Raw genomic sequence first — 22,982 nt, 5'->3', positions numbered from 1 at the left:
TGATACTCATTTAGGGGAAATGTTAGTGAATAAGGAGTAAAGGATCTCACTTTCACTGGGACAAAATAGGGCTGAAGTTGGGCAACATGGAGACTGATTTAGTTTGTGAGTCATGTCTATATTTGTCTCAACTGGACTGGACAAATAGAGAAGATCCTGGTACATCTGAGTCTCCGAGTGCTCCGAGGATAAAAGCGTAGAGACTTGGCAAGGCAGAGAGCACTGTAGGATCCCAGCAAGGATTAATTTCCTGGACAATCCCAGATGGCATGTGGGGTTGATCTGACTTTCCTAATCATAAACAGAAGTTAGTGCAAATGCAGAGCTAGGTGAGGGGCACTGCTCATGAGCTGTGCAAGGCCCGGAACTGGAAATGGACATGGCATGCTTGGACTTGGGTGCCCAAAGCTGATTTGGTCTTCCTTCTGCACCCAAAGCTGCAGCAACAAAACATGTTTCCCAGGGTGCCTTGCGGCTCTTCTAGGGTGCTAACACAGAGAACTCATGGGGCTTATGCTCACCTGTTTGTAATAGATGCAAAAATCTCTTTGTACATCCTCTTTGCTACAATTCATGATGTCACAGTTATTACAGCAGTACCTCTAGGCCCTGCCTGACTGTGCCAGACAGACACAAATGCATTAGAAGAGTCCGTTCTTGTTCCAGAGAGATTATTACAATCAATTTGAAAATGGTGATATGGAGATAGAAGACAGATCCACTGTCTAGATATGGATTCTTCATCATCTGTCTTCACAGTAGAAGAGAGAATGAAGGATGTATTTATTATTTGGGCAGGTAAAAGTATCTCAGTCTTAGTGTGATTGCCTCTTCACTGCACTGTGTTTGTGTGTGTAAACACCTCTGCTTTGTGTATTTCTTTTTGTCACTCAAACTAAAGCATAAACTACAGAGGAGATCTGTGCAAAGAACACCAAAGCATTTTCTAGTCAAACTTGTCTAGATGTTTCCTGGTGCCAATAGACTGGTTCTGCCTTGCAAACAGTGAGGCGGTCTTTGCAGCTGGCTGGTATATGTGAAATCTTGCCCCCATCTTTGCCTCCGGACATGGTCTGGTTTCCCAGTTGGTGTCAGATGAACATGACAGAGGTCATGGGCTGAGAGGCTGCCATGACAGAAGGCTAACAAGGTGTGATCTGGCCCGATTAACAGTAAGGCATGGATGATCAGGGTGACTGAGTGGCCAAGTCCCCATGGCACAAATGTCAGGTCTAGACTGGTTGGCATTTATATTGTCCATGCTTACATTTGCATGGGAAACTGGCTGTCACGCAGTTATTTAAAGCCATCCAAGCAGCTGCCCTGTAAATAGATAGAGTGTGAAGGCATGTTGATGCCTAATACTCCTCTCTGGAGTCATGAAGAGAGTCCTGGAGCCAGAATCATGGCCAGAAGCTGGTCTTTCCAGCTGTATTGTCCAGAAGGCCCTGTGTGCTGATGGAGGAGTGCACCTCCAGTTTTGTGAGATGTTGCTGCATGCAGCATGGGAGAAGAGACCTGCCCTGACACCTCTCCCAGAGTGGGATGCGGTCATGGGAAGGACTGCCTGGGCCTGGCACCTGTGGGAGGATGGGCTGTGTCCTGGACCCCCACAAATCCAAGCTGTAATGGTGGAAACAGCAATTCTGGGCTCTGAGGGACAGCGTAAGAGGCATCACCTGACCTATGCCACCCAAAACGCAACAGTGGCAGCAGATTCAGGCAGCACCTCTGCCTGTTGATCTTCCCCACACAGCCTGCTGTGAAACTCAAAGCAAAAGCACACTGATATGACCTATAGCTCCCATCACAGAGCAGAGGGAGTGGGAGCCATGCGTTTCTGTCTCCCATAGTGTTGTTGCACAAGCAGTACCAAAGTGAGTTGGTACAGGGACCTCCTGCTTCCCAGCCCTTCCTCAGACAGTACCCATTGGCACCCCTTTTTTAGTCCCAGACTTCTTGGGTTTTTTTACCCCCTGTTTTTTTTTTTTTTTTTTTTTTTTTTAACCATTTGGGGTGACTGAAACGTGAACTGAGCCAAAAGCTGCCCTGCTGTGAAGGTCCTTGCCTTTCTGAGGCCACCCAGGGCAGAGCTCAGAGCAGTAACCCATCCCGCAGAAGAAAGGCAACCAAGACCTATGTTTTGATCTGTTGCATGTGCAATGGGTGACACCAGTGTTGTGGGATCTCTGTAGTCTGGTTGTCAGCTTCTAGCTGAGACTGAAGGTACCATCTCTGATTTACAAGCCCTCTGTGCCCCAGGACCTGGTGCTGGCAGCAGGACTCTACTCTTGATCTGCAGATCTCCAACTTTTAAGTTGTGCAGGTCCCAAATGCTGGGAAGCTGAGGTACTCCGTTCCAGTTCCAGGAGGAATGGGGCATATATAAACTTGCTGGATCCATCACCTTTGGTATTCATCCTTGGCAACACAGGTTACCCTACAACCATGTTGACAGGTTTGTTTGGAGAGCAGCAGTGGAAGAAATATACAAGATATTTTTCAAATGGTCTTCATTTGCTCTCCAGTGACGATCTGAAAAAGTAGTTTTACTAAAATACATTGTAAAGATGAGGAGGGTGTGAGTAGGGATTTGACTGGAGCAGGGTAATGGGACAGATAACTATAATGCAAGAAAGTGGCCCAAGGCATATTTTAGTCAATCACTTATGGAAACCATGAAAAAATACTGTACGAAAGCCAGAGAGGGACTACAACAGCCAAATTTGTAGCTTTTTCTGTACACAGCCATTGACTGATGTTCCAGTGACTCATTTGCATGGCATTTTTCCAGATCTGATAATATCCTGGACTATGAGCAACTCTCCTATCTATGCAGATTATTTTTTTTTCTCCTCTAACATATTTCACGCACCTTTGGGCATGACATAACATTGCTGTATGTGTAACTACCTATTCTAGATCTCTATCCTCTGTTTCTATCCTTTGCTTACGTTTGCCTCAGCTTACGATCCTATCAGGTGCTGAAAGCTAAGCAGGACTGATCCGGCAGGACAGGTCAGTGCTTGAAAGGGAAACCTCTGATTAAAGCTGTGCACTATAGTAAGTGGTGACAGCATCTGGGGAGGGATGTATTCCTTTCAGACAGATAGCTTGTTGGGTGGGACACTGGGTGTGGGAGCACCATCTTTGTTATTATATTTGTGGTCATGCACGTCAATCACCATCTGACACAGTAGGACTTTTCCATTGAATTTGTGTTTTTTTCCCAGGTTGTGGGTTATCAGCAGGCAGGGAGAAATTCACGGGCATTGAGGCTGCTTTCACCAAAGGATGTATCTTCATTCCAAGAAAGAGATGGATATTGAGTTAGCTAATATAGACATGTAGACAGAATACTTTAGACTTTGTCCCTGGGTTACAGATTAGGGTCAGTCTGCTCAGAACTTAAAGGTGATTATGATTTATTAACCTCAGTTTCTCTGTGTTGATTGACCTTGTTATCCTGTTAGCAAGCGTGAATCAACATATGCAAATTATGATTTTTTTTTCCTTGCTGCTGACAACCTAGAACAAAACATGTTTTTGTCAATGCTGGCCCAGGTATCGCTCTGTGCAGATGCTGATCAGGGCAGGGTGTCTTCCATCAGGTCGTTGCCTACAGGCACGAGGCATTTGTGATGGATTATTTCAGTGGTGCTTCCAAACAAGTCAGAGTCCAAAAAACATGGGGTAATTATACAACAGAAACAACAACTAAACAGAACTTATCCAAACCTCTTGAACAAACACATGCTTTGAGAGTCCAGCTGAAGTCCAAAAAGATTTGTTATGAAGCTAGGCATCTCTCTTTCCCCATACCACCCTGTGGCTACACACAACAAATGCTGTTCGTTATAAGATTTCCTCTTTCCTGCCTCTGAGGTGGCTGCTGGTGTGGGCTTAAAAGAGGTCTTATGAGTTCAGAAGATTTTGCTCACATCCTCAATTTCCAGTCACCACCAGCATAAGGGAATGTGTGGTTGGATGGGACATGGCAAACCCCATGGCATTTGCAAGGGAGTGAGACCCTGCTCCAAGACTCCTTTTCCCCAGACCACAGCTACCATGTGGACCACGGACCAGACTGACCAGGATGAATGAAGATGTGAGTCCTCGCCCTGGGCACAGAGGAGGGAATCTGGTGGGGGTCCTACAATGCTCCCATGGCTCTGGAGCTGCTTTTTCTCCCCCAGGCCCTCACTGACAATGTTGTGTGACCATGGTGTGGTGGTGTCACATCCAAAGCTCCCATCTCATGGAGCTGTGCAGGAGAGAAAGCACAGAAGAGGAGATGTTACCTGCGTGGGGGAGGAGGCAGGTGAGTGGTGAGCAGGCTCTCTGCTCCGTTAGCTTGCTTTCTCCCATGAAGCACTGTACAAACAGCAGAGGCAATAAAATATGAGATGAACAAGACAAAGTGAGCTATTTACTGCCCTAAAGCAGGGTATGATTGTTCCCCATGGTGAGTTTTCAAGTGCTTTTTGTTTCTAGACTGCTTTTAACTGACGTATATGATGTGGCTTCCTTCAGCTCCTGGGGGGAAAGAGAAGGGAGACTCTACCACAGTGTAATAGATCTCCCTTTTATAAAGATTTTGCTGTATGTAAAATGCCATTGAATTGCTGCACAGCTGTAAGCATTGCAGCAAATGCTCTGGTGAGCTGAGGGAGCTGTTCTGATGGCTTGACCTGTTGTGTGTGTGAAGGACACTCCTACTCACTCTTCTGACCATTGACTTAACCAGTTGTGAAGTAGAAACTGAGACATGTTTGTCCTTGGCTGTCCTGGTTCTAGGTGAGGTCGCTATTAGCATTGCAGAGAGGAGGAGAGAGCAATGAGGAGATGGGTGACTTAGAATGACCCAGAAGTTGATGGCACTTCCAGCACTAAGTTGTGGCAGGTGTTTTATCAAAGATCACACATCATGATGCGAGCAGTTACAAATGCCTCCTCTTCCCACCTCAAGCTGCTTCTGAATACAGTGTCTTGGTCAGTCCCCTGGGTTGGTGAACTGGGCAGGGAGATGGAGTGGGTGCTGAGGGCTCACACGGGTGAGCAGTAGAGCTCGGAAGGCATTTCAAGTATTCTTATGTCATCTCAGGACAACTAAGCAATTCAAGAGCACACTACTAAAGGCTGCTAGTCTTATATTCCTGAAGCTGAAGTGGTGGACATCCTATTCCATTGGACAACACAGTCAGCTGGGTAGTGGTCACTGAGATGGGTTGGACCCATGGAGGAGGTCCTAGGTATAACAGGAGAAGAATGTCAGAACAGAAAAAATTTATTTTCCCAGAATTATTTTACAATATTCAACAATTTACAACTCAGAGACCACTTCTGATAGCAGGGTGACCATGTTTAAGGGCCATGGGTGGATTTTTACCTTCATGAATTTGGATAGCCAGCTTTAGATCCCTCTTTAGCACCTGCAGCATCCTATGTCAAGGAATTTTAGAGATGTGCTAAATACTGCAGTATATGAAAAGCAGTTTGAGTTTATTGTGAGGGTGAGCAGTCAGAGCCATATGAGCAAATCAACATACTTCCCAGTAGACTCTACGAATTGGACTGGCTGATCCTGCAGGTGAGAGGTCAAGCCAGGCACTTTCTGTGCCTAAAGCTGCAGTTTGACACATACATGAACATTTCAGGTGCAAAAATCTGTATCTGTAGCTTCACAGACCTGATGTGATTCCATGTATCTGTTGTTCTTGCGGCAGAGCCTGGAGCTTGTGTTGTGATCAGAGGCCCATCACATCAGGTCCTGTCCAAATGCAAACTCAGACAGTTCCAGGGAGCTCTAACTGGTTCATGTTGGGAGTGAGGGACTGACCCTCTGCCATTTTATGAGATTATAAATTGATATTTTGACACCAAGGAAGTTCCTATGAAGTCAAAATTGAGGAGGAGGTAAGCAACAGTTACTTCTTCACTAGCAAATGGCTGATATGGATGTGTGTGTGTGTGTCTATGTAAAAGCAGACTTAGGGACAGTAAAGACCACTGACAATATTTAGTATTTGCCATGGCTTATGAACATCTGCACTGCCAGTATTGATTGACATATTGTGCCCTGTGCTTAGGGAAATAGACTGCATGTCAGTGCTCTGCTTAATATGGGCCAATTTGTGAAGCTGCCACTTCTGCCATGCAGGACTTATTCAGGGAAACTACATGAGCAAGAAAAAATGACTCTTGTTCAGGTGACACCAACAGATGGGTTTTCAGCTTCTATGGATTATTCTGGGTCAATGGCTTTTCATTTAGGAACTGATAGGATGGGAATGACCAGAGAACCATCCAGATCCACCATATCTGTCCCCTCTTTCCTGTCTTTCAAAACAGCACCAGAGGCCAAAGGGGCTGGTGGAACATGAGGATGATGGGATCTGGCCAATACTGGAGCAAACCTCCACCCCCATTGAAATGCTGGGTAGCATCCGAGGGGATTTTCGTGCATGTGTGCAAGGAATCTGTGGCATCTCCTCCCTGCTGTGATAGTGGGAGCTTATCGGGGGTTTCCTTTGGATGCCTTCACGTCCGCACCAGCAGCAGCCCTCTCAGCTGGGGTGGATTAGCTCTGAGAAAGCCAACCCAGTCACCTCCATCCTGGCCTTTCAGTCCCCTGTGGAGAGAGCAAGGACAAATCCTACGCAGAAGGCATTGCTCACCAGTGATGACCGTCTTTGGACACCCCATTGCAGGTGTGATATGGGAGAACACGGTCATGTGGCTGACAGCTGGGGTCTGGGTAATTCTCTGATTATAACATATGGACAATGATTAGTGTCACCAGTTGGTTCCTCACCCCACAAAATATCTGTATCACAGCTAGCAGTGAAGATGGTCCGCCTATGGGTTTAGCATAACCTCTTGAAGGGTTTACAGGTATAGTTTATGTGAGTGGCATGTATGGATACAGCCCACTCTTAAACATCTGGTGTCTTTGAAGGAGGACTTGTTGACTCAGATTTCCTCCATCAGCGCAGAGGGAGCAGGGATGGCTGTGTTCCTGTCATCAGCCCCTGCTCTGGTTTTGCTCTTTGGGACTGTTAACACAGGCTCGTGCCTTTTTGGTGCTCCTTAGGGGGATGCTGGGCTGGTAGATCCTGCAGACTGTTCCGGGATGGAGTGCCTGGGGGAGGGATGGGGCAGAGGAGACAACACAAAATGAAGTATAAGGAGTTTTGTCAGTGGTACTGTTTGAAAGAGCAAACTCATTACGTCCTGAGGGGAGCATACAGCCTTGCTGTGCTGTCTCTAGGGTACAGTCAGAGGCAGGGAAATGTGATCAGCATGGTGGCTCCACCAGGCTCTGCAACTTCAGGGCCTCATCCAGCTCTCCCAGTGTCTCCTCCCCAGCCTGTAACTTTCCACCTTTAATCTTTCCTTTCAGAGCGTGGGTGTTCACACTCCTCCAAGAGAAAGCCTGGCTCCTCTTATCTCCAGGGTGACGATGTCCTGTGAGCCCTTGTGGTTTCCCTGGCTTTCATCTTATCTGTGGATTGAAAGCAGACCCAAGCAAGCAGCTCAAAGCTTGGCAGGAGCATTTGCACCTGCAGGACCCACTGCTCTCTACCTGGATTTTGGGGAGGCCCGCAGCAGGGTTCCAGGGCAGGCAGGGGAATGTTCCCACACACAGGGGTAGGATGAGAGCCTTATCCTGAGCAGGTCAGGAGAACAAGATGCTCATGGGTCAAGGATAGGGCAGGGAATGGGGGATGACAGTATGTGAGGAGCTGGCAGAACCTCAGTGGAAATCCCACCAGTATCCCAAGTCTCTTGTGGGACCTGACATGCCCCTGCATCTCTGTTTCTCTCTCTGTTAAATGCCCTATACAAGTGCATGTGAAAGACTTTCCAGGGCTTTGCCCAGATTGAAGCTGGTGGGGTGCCTTAAAAACCATCACGCTTGGCTTCATATAAAAATGACCTGATTCTGCCTGGTAAGCCAGATGAGGGCAGGAGGGGAGAGTGGCCCAAGGTGGGATGGGTATGTCCCCATCCAGGGGAGCCCAGGTACTATCCCCTTTGTTGCCCAACAATGGGATGAGCGCTGCCCCAGGTGACCCTTTCCTGGACAACTCTGCTCTCCTCCTCATGACCAGCAAAAGCCATGTAATTCCTCTCCTGCTGACACGGCCTTGCGGATTACCTCCAGCTGAGCACGATTTAGCAATCTGGGGCAGGGAGGCTCCATGCACCTGGGAAGAGAAGAGGAAAGCTGCAGACCAGAGCAGGAGCCCACCGTCGTGCCACTACATCCCTCTGTTGGTCCCTCCAACTCCTACTTCTCCTCTGCACGGTAAGAGCTAGCTCAGTTTCACTGGAAAGGAGGATGTATAGGTGATGTGCTTTTGTCCAGCTTCAGGGCAAGGGGTGGTGGTATGCAGGGTGAGCTGAAAGGCTATGGGGGCTGATATCCTGGGAATGGGGAATTGTGTAACAGTGTGGAGAGAAAATCCCTCTTCTGAGAGACAAATATCTGAGGTGTCTACAACTCTTTCAGTGCCTGTCATCCATAAAAGGGAGGAGCAGATAGACCATGAGCATCAAATGTGAGATGACAGGGTGTGAAAGCTCTAGGATACATCAAGTGGCATCTGTCCTGGACAGCTGACATCATACCAGTACTGTAGTGCTCTCTCTGACCTGGTCTTGCTTCCTAAAGGGGCCTGGAGATGTCTTGGTGCTGTGTTCATTTGGTCTGAGGGAGAAGCAAGCTGTTCTCATCCATGATGAGGAGTTCCTTTGCTGTGCTGTCTTCCCAGGCTTGTCTCAGCCTCTGGGGAGAAGTTAATGTTCCACCATGAAGGCTGAAGCTAATGGACTGGTGATGTTCCAGCTGTTGACTAGCACAATTAAGAGATAAATGAGCTCCTTGGTGCAGAGAAAACATGTGCACTGTCAAACTGAGTTAGAGGAGTCATTCCTTGCGGCAGCACGACTGCCCTGGAGCCTCTGGGAGCTCATCTGTCCCAGGGCTGCTCTAACAGAATGCAGGGGGGTTGTTCCCCAACTCTTCAGTACCATGGGTATCAACACCAACACAGTTAGGGGGCCTTGACTGTGCCAAAATTTTCCTCCCCAAACTGATGTCTTTATTACTAGTGCTGAAAGCACACCTGCCTTGGGGAAGAAAATGGGTTTGGTTTAGCAGGTGGTTGCTTAATGTGCAGTTGAGTGAAATTTCAACCTGTGAGCAAGTCAAGGTAAACATCAGGAGGCAGTGCAGAGCTAAGTGCAAGCAGGTAACAAAACTTACAGGAAAACAATATGGGACAGCATCTGTAAGAAATGTTCACTCATGACTCTGATGACCTAACGCCAGCACATGAACAAATAGCTTTGTGAATCTGTCTGGAAATTAAAAGAAATTCTCTAATCTCCAGAGCAGCTAGTTCTGGTAACAGGCTTCCAGCAAGAGTTGGGGCAAAAAGCATTTGCCCCTAAAATGGAGACTGGCCAGACCAGAAAAGGAAAGATGTGATGTGGTTACCTATGTTAGTAGGGGACTGTATTTGATGAACCCAGATATTCTTGTCAGCCCTGCAGGTAAGTGAAACCATGCAAGTACGAACAGGTCATGTTGGGCAACTGACAGATCTTTGTGCTCCAGCCTTTGGCTGACTCACATGGTTGTTTGCGCTCGCTCTAGATCACCACATCTGGATTCAGGGAGGAAGGGAAGTCCAGCTCACCTGACAGTAAATATCTCCATGTGGGTGTGCACACTGGAGCTGATCACTCCATGACCCAGTGCAGACACTGGAGGTAAACTGTCAGCATCCAGCGTGACTCATAGGTCTGGCCACAGATGCTTATTTTAGGTGGGGATTAACTGCCCTTTGGAGCTGCCTGGTTTTCTCTGCTAATTGTAAAATGGAGAGTGACAGGTGCAGATTCACATGTTGTGGTTTTGTGTGCTGACAGAACAGAGGTGCTCTGCCCTGCAGGACTTATAGAAAGGTGTTTGGTTTTGTTGTTGTCACACTCTTTGAGCACTGGCAGATCACTTTAATGTCTAAAAATGCCCAGAAGAATCCTAAACCTACAAGGTTCACACATTTTTAGCAGCCAACAGAAGAACTCTTCTGAACACTTTTAAGGGAGAAGTCAATATCTCAGTGCCATCTTGTGGAATGACCTGTGTAAAAGGACAAGCAGTAGCAAGAAATATATCCAGTGTACCATGATGCCATCCTAGAAGCATGCTGGAGTTTTAGGGAATTTGGTGGTAATATCAGGGATTATGCTGCATATCTCACCAAACCAAAGATTGCAATTGCAAAGTGGGATTGCCTTTTTTCCTGAGAAGACTGCAAGTCATGGGAGCCTGGTGTTCCCAGAAAGTACCTGTCAATTTTTCAGCCCAGATTAGAATATGAAGTTGCCTGTAGTTAATGTCTGAATGCAGGAGATAAAGCCTTTCAGAGACATGGCAGCTTTCTTGTTTGCCCACAGGGGAGGAATCCACTGGGAAGGCTCCCTGAGATCCAGGAGTGAAAAACAAAGCTGTAGGTCCAGTTGTGGGGGATACTGACCCACTCACACCTCATCCATCTGAGAAAGGCTGTGAGATCTTCAATACATGCTGATGCCAGGACTTCAGCTTGACATGTCCACTGGAAATTACCATGTGCCAAAGAAACTTGAGGCTCCTGTCACCACCCTGACCTTGTGCACCAAGGCCTGTGTTTGTGTGCTCCACCAATTAATGTTTGCATGGCAGAGATTTATTGGCCAGCTTTTCTGTGACACAGCATTTCTCACAGACTCATAGGACAAAACCCCTTCCCACCTAGAAATATGTTGTATAAATGACCTTGGCAGCAGTGTGATTATCATCCATCATGATTAGATGGTCCTTACTATCAGAGACTAGTAAATTACTGCATATTTATTCATTCACTGAGGTCAATAGCTATTCTATAGCTGGAGGAGGGCCCCAGTCCATAAAACCCTTCCCTGCCACAATCATTTATGGAGCAGAGAGAAGAATCGCCTTCCCAGGTTCTTCATACAGCTGAGCAGTGTTCTGTAAGTGAAAGAAAACCACAAGAACTTTGGCAACGCAGTGTTGCAGGGGAAGGCCACAGCAGGTCAGCACGAGCAGAGCGCTACGTCCCCATTAGGGCAGCTGCTGGTAATACCCCCAAGAGCTGTGCACCATGACCCTTCCAGAGCCACACTGAGAAGCTGCAGCAGGTTGAGAGGAAGCTGAAGAAAACCAGCAAAGAACCAGACAAAGCTCACAGAAAAAGGTCTTGAGTGTTCAGTGGGTTCAAGTTTTTCAGCAAGGGTATTAAAACCTTTTCACAGTGGAGAGGCAAGAGCATCTGGTGAGCAGGGAGATAAGCAGAGGGTATCAGGAGATGGAGGAGGAATCAGGACAGTGAGGGATCTGATCTGGCAGCCAGATGAGATTGAAGGTCTCTGGGAACCATTGCTGAGACTGGTCTGTCCTTGCCCCACATGAGAGGACAGACCCGGGGGGTGGCAGGGAGGCTCTTCACTAGTTTGATGGGAGAGCTGCAGACACAAGAGCATTCAGCAAGAGCAAAATACTCCATCTGAAGCAATGCTCAAGGTATTGCTCTCTTCCCAGCTACAGACAGTGGTGTACACCAGCTCCAGGCAGAGCATCCTCACTGCAGGCTGGGCATCCAAATAGTCCTGCAAAGCACAGGCAATGGTCCTAATCGCACCTGTTAAAAAAAATGACACCAAACCACCAGACAGTGGGTTACAACACAGAGCAGAGACAAAATTCATGTTCATTTTCTGTGGAAAGATTATGGAGAAAGACAGAGGCCTTAAGAACACACCAAGGTTATTTACAGCTCCACCACTCTGGAGATAGGCTGCTCCTGGGCAGAGGCGTATTGTTTGCAATGCTCCGGTACCAGAAATACTGCAGCCTTACCATACAGTTTTAAAAGCAAGGCATGTGTGTGTGGGAAGACTTTGAAGCTAACCACTAGTTTATTGATTTGTTCATCGTTAACCAAATGAATGAAGGTGTCTGAGGGTGAAGGGAGGGTGCCAAGTTTCAAAGGGTAACTTAGCTCAATGCAATGAAGTGTGCTGTCACAACAGGAGCTCCTGCAACTACAGGCTGGATCCAGAGAGCAAAATGCTGGAGAAGATTCAGAAGGCGCTCACCATTCGTAGCAGCACCATCAGGGAGCTGCTGGCAGAAGCACTGGGGATGTTCATCCTCATGGTAAGGAGGAGATGGGCCCAGATATGTGTGTCTGTGCATGTGTGCGCGTGTGTGTGCAGGGCGGGTGAGAGGGTAAGCATTTGCAGCAGCAATTTGTAAGGTCAGTGGTTTCCAACCACAACCTCAGGGATGCTCAGCAGATAGTTGCTACTGCTCACCCCTCCGCTATGATGCAGCAGCAGCTACCCATCAGGTAGACCATCTGTCAAAAACCTTATGGAGGAAAAAAGAAACGTGAGGGGTGGGAGGTGGGCACTGGGAGAGGGTGAGCAGGTGGGGATGAGCTGCTGTATCAGTTCTTTTCTAGGAGAAAAATGAGGAGGAGCCTGGGAATGAAATCAAAGAGCAGTGTCTGGTCAGATGGGACAATGCAATACTTTTGCCAAACCCCCTGAAAGATCTCTTGCAGTGAATTAAGGCTTTTCCTCCTGGGGTTGCCAGAGGTAACGAACACCTGTGAAACTCTCCGGAGCCACAACCCACCATTAGGAAATGTAATCACTGGGTATAAATAATGCCAGGATTTTGCTTTTGGTTTTACTACACTGGCAAATGAATAGTGCTTACCCAAATCATACAGAAAGTCCCCCCTTGTCTGAGGGATCTGTTTTATACAGAAAAAGCGAAGTGGTTTCTTGTTCTCTAGCTGCTTTGGAGGTGTTTGGAGAGAGGGTGAGGAAGGATTTTCAGTCAGAATTGATCTCTGGTGGGGGTGAGGTGCCCACCAGGACCAGAGCCTTTCTATGTTGGACCAACAGCAAAACAAGATCCTCCCTCTGAAAACATCCAGTACCCATCTCTGCCAACTCACTACACATGGGCTTAGCCTGAGCTGAGACACTTTGGACTGGACAGAAGCCAGAATGGAAGGGCTGGGGTTGACCCAAATAACTTGCACTTGAAGATTTGAACAGGAGGAATATATGTGTAATCATGGGGACCTTTTCACATAGCTGTCTGTACTGATAAACGTGCTTATTTGCAAGGGCAACAACTATATTTACAAAGGATGCTTGCTTTTTATCACATCTTATTGCACATCTAACTCCTTGAAGTTCACTCCTACTGCACAAGTAGTTCTGCATGCATTGGAAGTCAGAGTACAGACATCTGGGACTCCTCAGCAGGTGCTGCGCAAACCATCTTCCTTTTCCATCCCCTTTGTTTTTTGGTGGTGGAAGTTCCCAGGTGATAAGTACAAGTTCAGGGGTGTCCTGCCAGGACTGTGGGAAGCAGCACGAGGAGGAAACTTTTCCCTACACTCTGACAGTCCAAGGAGAGTTTTGGATCCTGCAGCTCCCACTGATTCTTTCCTCACTGATACCCACGAGGGAATAGAGTAGGAGGAGGGACACTGCATATGGACCCCCATCAAGGGCTGGCAACAAACAGCATCCAGCATCGGAACATAGCATCCAGCATCCAAATCTTCAGCATCCACTGGCCCTCAGTGCAACAGGGAATGGTGCTGGATGCATCTCCAGGATGCCCAGATGGCTGTTATTTGGACAACAGTATTCAGTCTAGGGCCTCTTGATTTAATGGACAGGCAATATTCGTAAAGGAGGGAACCAGGCAGCAGGAATAAACAGCACAAGGAGGAGGGATATAGGGAAAAAAATAAGGATATTTTGTGACTGTGAGAATAGAAGAAGAAATCAGATGTTTGGATCTGTGCTGAAAAATAGATTCTGTGGCCTGTCCTGTGTTTTTTTCAGGATACTGGTGTTCAGCTGCAACAACTATGTCTCCTGCCCTGCACCTCTCTCTCTGCTGTCCTGCAAAACCTATGCCTTATGCAATTGTCTTTGCTTGGATGTGGCTTTGGAAAAGTCAGAGATGAGTAGGCAGAGTTTTTGTAAGGGCTTTGCAGACGCTGGGGGACATCCCAAACACTGCTTTTTGAGGCTTTTGCTGAGGCAGATTGAGAAGGGCTCAAACTCTGGAGGCTGTAGCTCCATGCAGAACACAGCGTGTGGTCTGTGTACATGAGAGAGATAAGAACAGTGTCCCTGGGGATCAGGGGATTTTGGTGATGTCTGAAAGGGAAGAGGGGGAGCAGATGCATGAGATAAAATTTGGAGCCAGCCAGAGTAGCCAGAAAGGATCACAGTCAAAACAGAACAGACCAGAGCAGAAGTTTAGATGCTGGAGAACATATTGACTTTTTTGTCTTGGAGGGACATGTCACCCTGAATAAACATCGGTGCAGTCCAAGGAACAGGACACTCTCTCCAAACCCTAAGTGGTTTGTGAGGCAGAGCCTTCAAGAGAAATTTTGTTGTTCTCCAAATTTCAGTGTAAGATCTGTGTAAAGAACTGATTTTTCCACCCTCTGACCACATTAAAAAAGTGAAATTGAATTTCCTTTCAGGTCACAGCAATTTCTTGAATAAGTCTTTTCCTGCTGGAGAGTGTTTACTTTTCTTCCTATTTTTTTTCCTCATTTCCCTTTAGTCACTAAAAAAATACTGAAATTTTGGCTGTTCTAAATTGAAAGTATCTATGTTGAAAGGAAAAGTCAAACCAGAATTTCCTTCCTTGATTTTTGCTGGAATAAGTTACCAAAATTAGAGTCGAGTTTGGCAACTTGCTGTGTGCTGCCCTAACTATGTTTTTAGTCAATAAATTGCAAACCAGGAAAAGAAGTACAACAAGAATCTGCCCACCTTCTTGTTCATCTTGGGTGCTGTCTCTAGGTGGTCTGTGGTGATGCTCCCTTGGCTCATGTCCTGGTTTCAGGCATAGATGCCCTTACTGTGGCTGTGACTGTGATTCCTCCTGAGCCCTGGATCTCGGTGTGAATGTTTGTGGTTTGTCTCCCCATACCCAACCAGTTGCTGGTTTGGTGCGATGGGCACCAATGAGGAATAACGCAGATACCACTTCAATTTTTGCAGGGGAGGGTCATTCTTTCTTAATCTCCTGACCATGGGCACCTTAAAGTCCTCCTGTATTGAGGATTTTATTGCAGAAAAAGTAGCAAAGAAGCTCAGCCCACCACAGCAATAACACTGCTTTTAACATTATCTTTTTATTTTTCCATGCACCAGGTCTTTGGCTTGTCTTCTGTGGCACAAGTGGTATTAGGAAGAGGAGGCTTTGGTCAGCATCTGAGCATCAATTTGGGATTTGGCATTGGTGTTACCTTGGGCATCCATGCGGCTGGAGGAATCTCTGGTGAGCAGGGCACTTGAGCATGGGACTTCTCTATGTCCTGTAAAGGCCACATGCATCGAGGGCAGCAGGAGTGCTCTGCGGAGAGGTAGGTGATGGCATTGCAAGGAGAAGCAGTGCCCTCACCAGAAAAAAAAGGCAGCCCTAGGGTCCTCAAGCAAGAATTGCAGAGCAGGAATGGTGACTGTTACCAGGGTCACCCTTGTGACCCATCACAGCCAAGTCTGCAGGGGGGAGGCAGGTCTGAGGTCAAGCTGAGGCGTCGTGATGGTGCAGTGAGGTCAAGAGAAGCAGGGGACAAGGCAGGCATAGCATACATACTGTGTGCTGACCCCAAGCACGTGTCCTGAGCTGAGAGAGGAGAAAGTGGGGCAGGGAGAGTGGTGGAGGTTCATCCATCACCTCCTGTTATGGTCAGAGGAGCCAGGTTTCATCAGTTCCCCCATTAGGCATGTGGGATATGTCATCATGGCACAAAGAGACAAAGAGCTCTGAAAACACGCTGCTGATATGACCCATGGGGAAGTAAATAATTTATTGCAAAGGAGAGCTTACTGCTGATGTTGCAACAAGGAATGGTATGCAAATTTTCTCCTTATCATCCACACCCATGCACACATGCCCATGTGAATGCAGGAGGTGGTGTTTCAGGGCCATGGGGTAGTATCTCTCACATGACAGAGCATTACCTTTGCCTTGTGCAATTTCTACATTCATTTGCACCAAGAGAAGAGATTAAGGGCTCTAGTGGGCAGAAAATTAGAGCAAGTCCTTTCTCTTGAACTGTTGGAACAGACAGATGTCCAAGTCTGAGGCTGTCTTGGAAAGGAAAATTTTTCCATGTGAGAAGTAAGATCTTGGTCTCTCTGTCCTTTTGGAGCTGGTGGAGACATCCTGGAGAAAGTAGGCTGAGGAAAGTAGGTTCCTGCAGTCCAGATGATATTTAAGATGGAGCTGATCTGCTGAAGGCTGGTAGGTGGGAGAAGGGGCCTCAGCTCAGTCAGAAACAGTCTGGTTCCGGAGCCAGCTTCAGGGTTTCCTGGTATTGTAATTTGGCTTCATTTGTGTCACAAGATGCTTCTTGTGATCTCTGAAATGGTTGGTCACAGGATCAGAGGATCAAAGGAAAAGGGATTTCACCCCATTTCAGTTGTGGTTGTGGGACTGTAGCAGGCAGTACATGCCCTTTCATTTCACTCTGTACTGCACTTTGATGAGATGATGTGCGTCTGCACCCTACTCCTTTTTGAGTCTGGAGTAGGAGATGGCTGCTATGGTTGGATCATTTATTCACCCACAAAGTTTATACCTCTTAGGCAGGAAAAGTAAGCATTTCCTTTGGACTCATGGGGAGATGAGACATGAAGAAAAACGTGGTTTGCACTGATGGCACCAAATCTGGATCCACTTAGTCTTTTTCCAAAAGCACCATTGTGATACCAACCTCCTCCATAGACAATATCCCCTCAAAACTGAGAAAACTGGACTTGCAGTGTATGAAAGCCACATCCTAAGAGGTGTAAGGAAATGCAGACCAAGATGATAAACTCTGCAAGGGAAGGACAAGGTCTGCTCTACACTAGTGGGAGCAACCATGGTCTGGACATGACTGACTATCCTGGTAACCCTTTCTAAATTCAGTGACATTTATGAGCTAATTTGAGTCCCTGTTGACAGCCTGCTGTAGGATTTTCTTTGTGGACATGAAAATATGGGGCATCAGTGGTTGATTTTGCAGTTTGCTTCCCTAGTGTCTCATGCCTTGCCTGACAGATGTGCTAAGGGCCCACAGCTCCCATTAGCTGGGGTGTTCAGCTCTGCCAGGATGAGGCCCTCCTTGTCTATCACATGTTTTCAGAAGGCCTTGTGATTGTTTGGGATAAGATTTGCCTCATCTACTTGTAACCATACAAAAGGTAGGTGATGAGTTTAAGTTCTGGGATCCCTTTAAGCTGAATAGAGTGAAGCCCATACAGAGGGAGACTTATGCCATGCCAAGAGAGGTATCTCTGACAGGTGAGATGACCCGCTCTCTGGAGGCAGCCTGTGATCTACAGAATTTTTAAAAGATGAAAGCTAGGAGCTCTCTGCCCTGTTTCGTTCAGTTTCCCAGGGAAAACGGGTCAGTTTTGAGCCTGTGCAGGCGGGAAACCCTGTCCCGAGAGAGTCTGGTGTTCTGGAGCAAGGTCTGGGATATTACTGTGGGGTGTGCGGCATGATCCAAAACAGCTGCATCAGGGCTGAGTCCACTCTCTTTTGCTGTGTTTTTGCAGGAGCGCATCTGAATGCTGCCATCACCCTCACACACTGCATTTTAGGAAACCTCCCCTGGAGAAAGCTCCCAGCTTATGTGATCGGCCAGTTCCTGGGCTCCTTTATGGCAGCAGCTACCGTCTTTGGCCTCTATTATGGTATGGTTGTATCTCTTATCACCATGGTTGTTATGGGCACATTTTCAGCCTTAACTCACAGTTTGCCAAAACCACCTCCTTTCACAGTACCCAGCATGATGTCTAGGTGAGGAGGGTGAGCTCCTGGCTTGAGGGACAGACCTTTATAGCTCAAGGCCAGAACAGGGACCAGATATCTCTGGGAAGGGTATGCAGTTCCTGGAGAACACAGTTCCTTTTGCTCAGGGCATTCCCACTGCCAAAACCTGTCCTCAACTCAAGGCCAGTAGCTGCATTTTGTCAACTTTTTGTTTCCGGAGTCTGCCAGGGCTTTGAGTTAGGTGGACTACTGTGTATTAGGTACAGCTAGAGCTCTGGGGGACTCTGCTGGTCTGTAGAAAACTGAGCAGCAGTCATCTGTTGTTTTGAGTTGTGAGCAGAGGACACATTACCCATTGGCTCCAGCATGTTTCAGTCTCTGAGGGCCAGAGGGATGGAGGCCTCCAGCGTATCCAGAGCATCCAGTCTGCCCCAGGCTCCTGGAGCAGGGACAGGGAGCTGGTAGGCATAAGGAAGCATCTGCAGACCAAAGTCTGTGGGTAACAGATATTGGTGAGATCATGTCCTGTGAGGGCAGTGTCACCCCCATGATAACTCCCATTGCACCTCTTCCCATTGGGTGTCCATGCTGGCTGCAACGTTTGGACTTGAGTACGTGCCACATGTGATGAACTCTGTGCTAACTCCTGTAATTCCCATTTCTCCTAGATGCTCTGTATGACTACACCAAAGGGAACTTTACAGTGACAGGACCAACTGCCACAGCGTCAATCTTTGCCACTTACCCTGCTCCCTACGTATCCTTCCTGGGGAGCTTCTTCACAGAGGTCAGTGGTGACCACTGTGGTGTGCTGGGAGAAGGTGGGTGGCAATGGGTGATACTGCAGGTCTGCTACAGAGGACTTGCAGTGCTACATGTGCAGACACTATCACAGACACTACTCCAAGGAGCACACCATCCAGGCAGGTGCCTGATAGACAGGATCCAAGCCACCCTGATGGCTAAGCAAACCAGAGAGGTAATGTTTGCTGCTCTGAAGCTTGGTTCGAGTGCTCAACAAACACCTTCCTTGCATGCAGCCCAAGCAGTGGGAAGTGAGAAGCTGAGCTGTATCAGGAAACATCTCCTTTGGGGTCTAGGAAGTTCCCTGAACTGTTTTTTTCCCTTTTTGCATCCTGCACCCGTCCCATACTTCCAGGCAGCTCTGCTGTCTGCCCCTCACTGGCACTGATGACCTGGGACTGTCTTCATGTGAACACAGCCTGTCTGGATTGAACCTCTACGGTTTGAACAGTCCAATTTAGACTGTGTACAGTTGATTTCCAGCACAAAACACAGTGTCCAGATGTCCAGAAATAGGAAGGGAATGCTTCAGGCGACATGGAGCACTGGGACACTGAAGGAGGAAGGTTCACTTCCAATTCAAATCTGAGGAAGCCTGTGCTCTAGTCTCTGAGCTGACAAAACTCTTGCCTTGGCATGATGACGAGGAGGGTGAGCCTACAGATGACCTGATCACTCAGCCTCCTGTGGAGCATGCAGTGTCCTTGCTGCAGAAAAAAGCAAATGACAGTGACAGTGCGATGCCAACAGCTGCAGAGTTTCTGCTTTTGCTGGCACCTCTGCAGGCAGTCCGAGGCTCTTTAGCTGCGTTTTCTGAAGCAGGAAGAAACGGGAGTCATCACCTCTATTCAAACCACAGCTCCTCATGTCTTGGGAACTGCAGATCTATAAATGCCAGCTATGTACCGTCACAGATGGGCGATTCATTTTCCCAGATGAGAATTTGGTATCTGCTTTTAGTCCTGAAATGGCTAACGCAACAGCCTATATAGAACATCTCTCCCTCTAGGGAGGATCAGATTTGTCTTGTTAGCAGTTTGTTACCCCTCTGCCTCTGTTAGATGAAATGTATTTAAAATAACCCATGTCCCTAACTTGAAAAGTAGGGGGAGAGGACTGTAATGAGAATTTCACATCAGTCCTAGAGCATTTTTAGTCATGAGATGGAGACGTTTTTGCTGGGAAATGAGTCAAGAATTTTCTACAGTCCACCTGTGAGAAGGGAATAACATTGGGGTCCTCCCTGATTTATCAGAATTTGAATCCTACCTGCTCTTCCATTCTGGGAAGTCTCTTCCTCTCTGCTGAGCAGGATCCTTCTGCCTTCACCATTCTCTCCCCTGACCTGTTCTCTCTTTCCTGCTCCTGCAGTTTACAGCAACAGTGATGCTGCTCCTGGGCATTCTGATCATTCACGATGAGAAAAACAACGGAGCCCTGAAAGGCACACAGGCCCTGCTCACGGGTATCCTGGTCCTGGGCATCGGCCTGGGGATGGGGATGAACACAGGCTACGCCATAAACCCCTCCCGGGACCTGCCCCCCAGGGTCTTCACGGCAATGGCTGGCTGGGGAATGGATGTCTTCACGTGAGTTATTCATTTTGCTTTTACACTGCTCAGGTATCAGGGAGAGGAGCTAAGCCCAAGATAAAATAGTCATGAAGCGTTTTCCTTTGTACCAAGTGGTGATGTCACTGCAGAGAGTTCTCCATTCTCAGAGAGAAAGGCATTGTATGTGCATAAAGGAGCCCTTGTGCACTATGTACACAAAATTTGGGGTACACAAATTCTCCAGCATGGGATTAATCTTGACATTCAGATACCTCAATTCGGGCACCAGATTGGCTGTTAGCTGGAGATCCAGCTGGTTACTGCAGTGACCGAAGAGCTAGAGAGTGATTCACCCACCTGAGAGCAGCTACTTAACAGCTGGATTGCTGAATAGCTCTCCTAAATTTAGATGTCTGAATCTGGAAATGAAACCCTGCCTTGCCCTATCTAATAAGATGGTGCCATGCTATGGCTTTTTTCATGGTGAGGGCATTAGCAGAGTCTCTTGTCCCAGCTGCCCATTTTCATTACATTTCCAGAAAATATCTTCGAGAGCTTGGTAGAGCAGGTGCAGATGTTACTGGAAATGGGGAGGGAAAACGTGTGTGCGTGTGTGTGTGTCTGTTTGACAGTCACACTCATCAGGATCATACAGGCTATTTCAGTAGAGCAAGAGACCTGCAGACAGTGCACAGTCACTTTCCCAGGCTGAGGGGAAAAATGACCCTCCCTCCAGCAATTATGCTGGTGGATAGAGAATTTGCCTAAGACAGTTGTAGGGCCCCGTATGTGAAGTGGGACTAGACACCTCTGCTCACACAGCTCACTCCTGTCCTAGCAGACTCAGCTCAACTCACCCTGAGCCATGCGGCAGCAGGGCAGGAGTTCGTCTGGCTCGCCGTCCGACTCCTCTGTGTTTCATTTTAGGGCTGGGCATTACTGGTGGTGGATCCCACTCACAGCTCCAGTTCTGGGAAGTCTTGCTGGTGTTTTAATCCACAAACTCTTCATTGATTTTCACAACCAACCTGTCCCGGAAAGCGGAAATGAGAAAGGACATCCAGTGGTGGAGACTTCTACGCTGTGATGGACACGTGCCATCACAGGAAAGGGCCCAACGGCAAAGCCTAGTATGGACTGACAGCCAAAGGGTAACCAAGTGGATAAGGGTACACGCAATGGTGCTGCTGGAGCACACTGTTTCTCCACCCTGCAGGTGGAGAAATGAGGTACTCGTCTTCAGTAAACCTACGCTGTTTTACCAGACAAACCAGGTCTCTGTGACACTGGACAGACCTGGGTAGGGCCAGACCTCTCTGTAACCCAAAGATATTATTCAGTCTCCCTGTGTAAAAATACACACACACACATACACACACACACACAAAAATCATCACACTCTGGATAAAAGTAAAGTGGAGCTGCAAGACTCCAGACACCTGGATGTTCACAGAAATCAAAATACAGGATCCAATAGTAGCAGAAACAACTTAATTAATTAAAAAAAATTTAACCTAAAAAATTTTTCGGTAAGAGGTAGATACTACACTGATGGAAAAGGGCCTAGGCTTGTTTCCATTTGCTAATCTGCCACCCTAACAAATGCCTTGTTTGGCAGAGTACAGAATAGAGAAGAGCAAGTACAGTCCAAAATAGAAACCTGAACCTGTTTGTTGTTTTTTTTTTTTTTTTTTTTTCTTTATGCTTGGTTTTGTTTTTTGCTTTTTGATCTGAACATTCAGGAAACACCAAAACATTAGTAAACTAACCCGCAGGGTATCCTGAACTCTGGTACGGCTCTGCTGGAACACATTGGCATTATGGAAACATGTGTGTAACTGACAGGCTAGACTTTAACTACCACCGTATGAAAGGATTCAGACAACTTCCATGGCACCATCCCCAAATGCTCAAACAAAAAAAAAAAACCAAAACACAACCCCCTTTTCTCCACTCTGAATCCATGAGGAATGTGGGAAGAGGCTGCCCTCCTGCAGGAATTCTGCCACCTCCATCCAAATAAGGAAGTGGGCCTGCAACAGCCTCACAAGTTTGAGATATCATTGGATTAAAAGTAAAACAGTATCAGAAGGTGCCTGTTCCCAAGGGGGTGACAACCACCTTAACTTTTCTGGAAAGTACTTATGCAAGTACGATATGTATGTCAAGCATGTGACTGCAGTCCTAGGGCTGGGTACCATGAACACACAACACGGGGATATCCAATAATAGGAAGTGACAGAACATCACTACTGCACAGAATTACATAGAAAATGGCATTTACTGTCTTTAATGATCATTCACATTTTGCTATTAAAAGGATTACTAATGTATTACTGTGGCATGGGATGGGGTGGCATGTAATGACATCGCTGCTTCTTCATTAGAGCTGACCTATATTAATAGAGCAGCTACAGCAGATCTTCACTCGGCACAAGACGCACATTGGCTTAAGAGGGCTGAAGAGTATTAGAGTATTTTCTCTCATTTGGTGGTGGCAGAGGGCTGATGCCAAGCAATGCAGCTGTGCTGGAGGGTGGGCCCTGGGCAGTGCTGGAAGCCAGCAAAGCATGCCAGAGCTGGGACTGATGGCTGCAGAGATTCTGAACAGTGAGTGCAGGACAGAAGTGATACAGCTGAGTCTTCTGGTCTATGTGAACTTAACTGGGAACTTTAGAATAGCTCATGATGGGATTATATAAAAGACACTGTAACCCATCCTTTCT

At 47.3% G+C, this 22,982-nt stretch overlaps 1 protein-coding gene across 1 annotated transcript; it reads left to right on the top strand.

Annotated features, from left to right (window-relative positions):
- Positions 1–8,212: 8,212 nt before the first annotated feature.
- On the top strand, positions 8,213–22,978 carry LOC104368097 (aquaporin-7). The gene is made up of 7 exons (XM_033011151.2): positions 8,213–8,311; positions 12,106–12,232; positions 15,286–15,412; positions 17,683–17,820; positions 18,568–18,686; positions 20,075–20,292; positions 21,184–22,978. Exons 2-7 carry the CDS (start codon positions 12,143–12,145, stop codon positions 21,341–21,343), a joined length of 852 nt encoding a protein of 283 aa, XP_032867042.2. The 5' UTR covers positions 8,213–8,311; positions 12,106–12,142; the 3' UTR covers positions 21,344–22,978.
- Positions 22,979–22,982: the final 4 nt, after the last annotated feature.

The sequence above is a fragment of the Tyto alba genome, unplaced genomic scaffold, assembly GCF_018691265.1.
Source record: "Tyto alba isolate M040663 unplaced genomic scaffold, T.alba_DEE_v4.0 Super-Scaffold_42, whole genome shotgun sequence".
Lineage (NCBI taxonomy): Eukaryota > Metazoa > Chordata > Aves > Strigiformes > Tytonidae > Tyto > Tyto alba.
The sequence above is the reverse complement of the archived record's forward strand: the minus strand, read 5'-3'. Positions and strand labels throughout refer to the sequence as shown.

Coding starts and splice junctions, on each gene's coding strand:
- LOC104368097 (XM_033011151.2), top strand. CDS start 12,143: ATGCTGGAGAAGATTCAGAAGGCGCTCACCATTCGTAGCAGCACCATC. Junction 12,233..15,285: donor TGGGGATGTTCATCCTCATG/GTAAGGAGGAGA, acceptor TCCATGCACCAG/GTCTTTGGCTTGTCTTCTGT. Junction 20,293..21,183: donor TGGGGAATGGATGTCTTCAC/GTGAGTTATTCA, acceptor GTTTCATTTTAG/GGCTGGGCATTACTGGTGGT.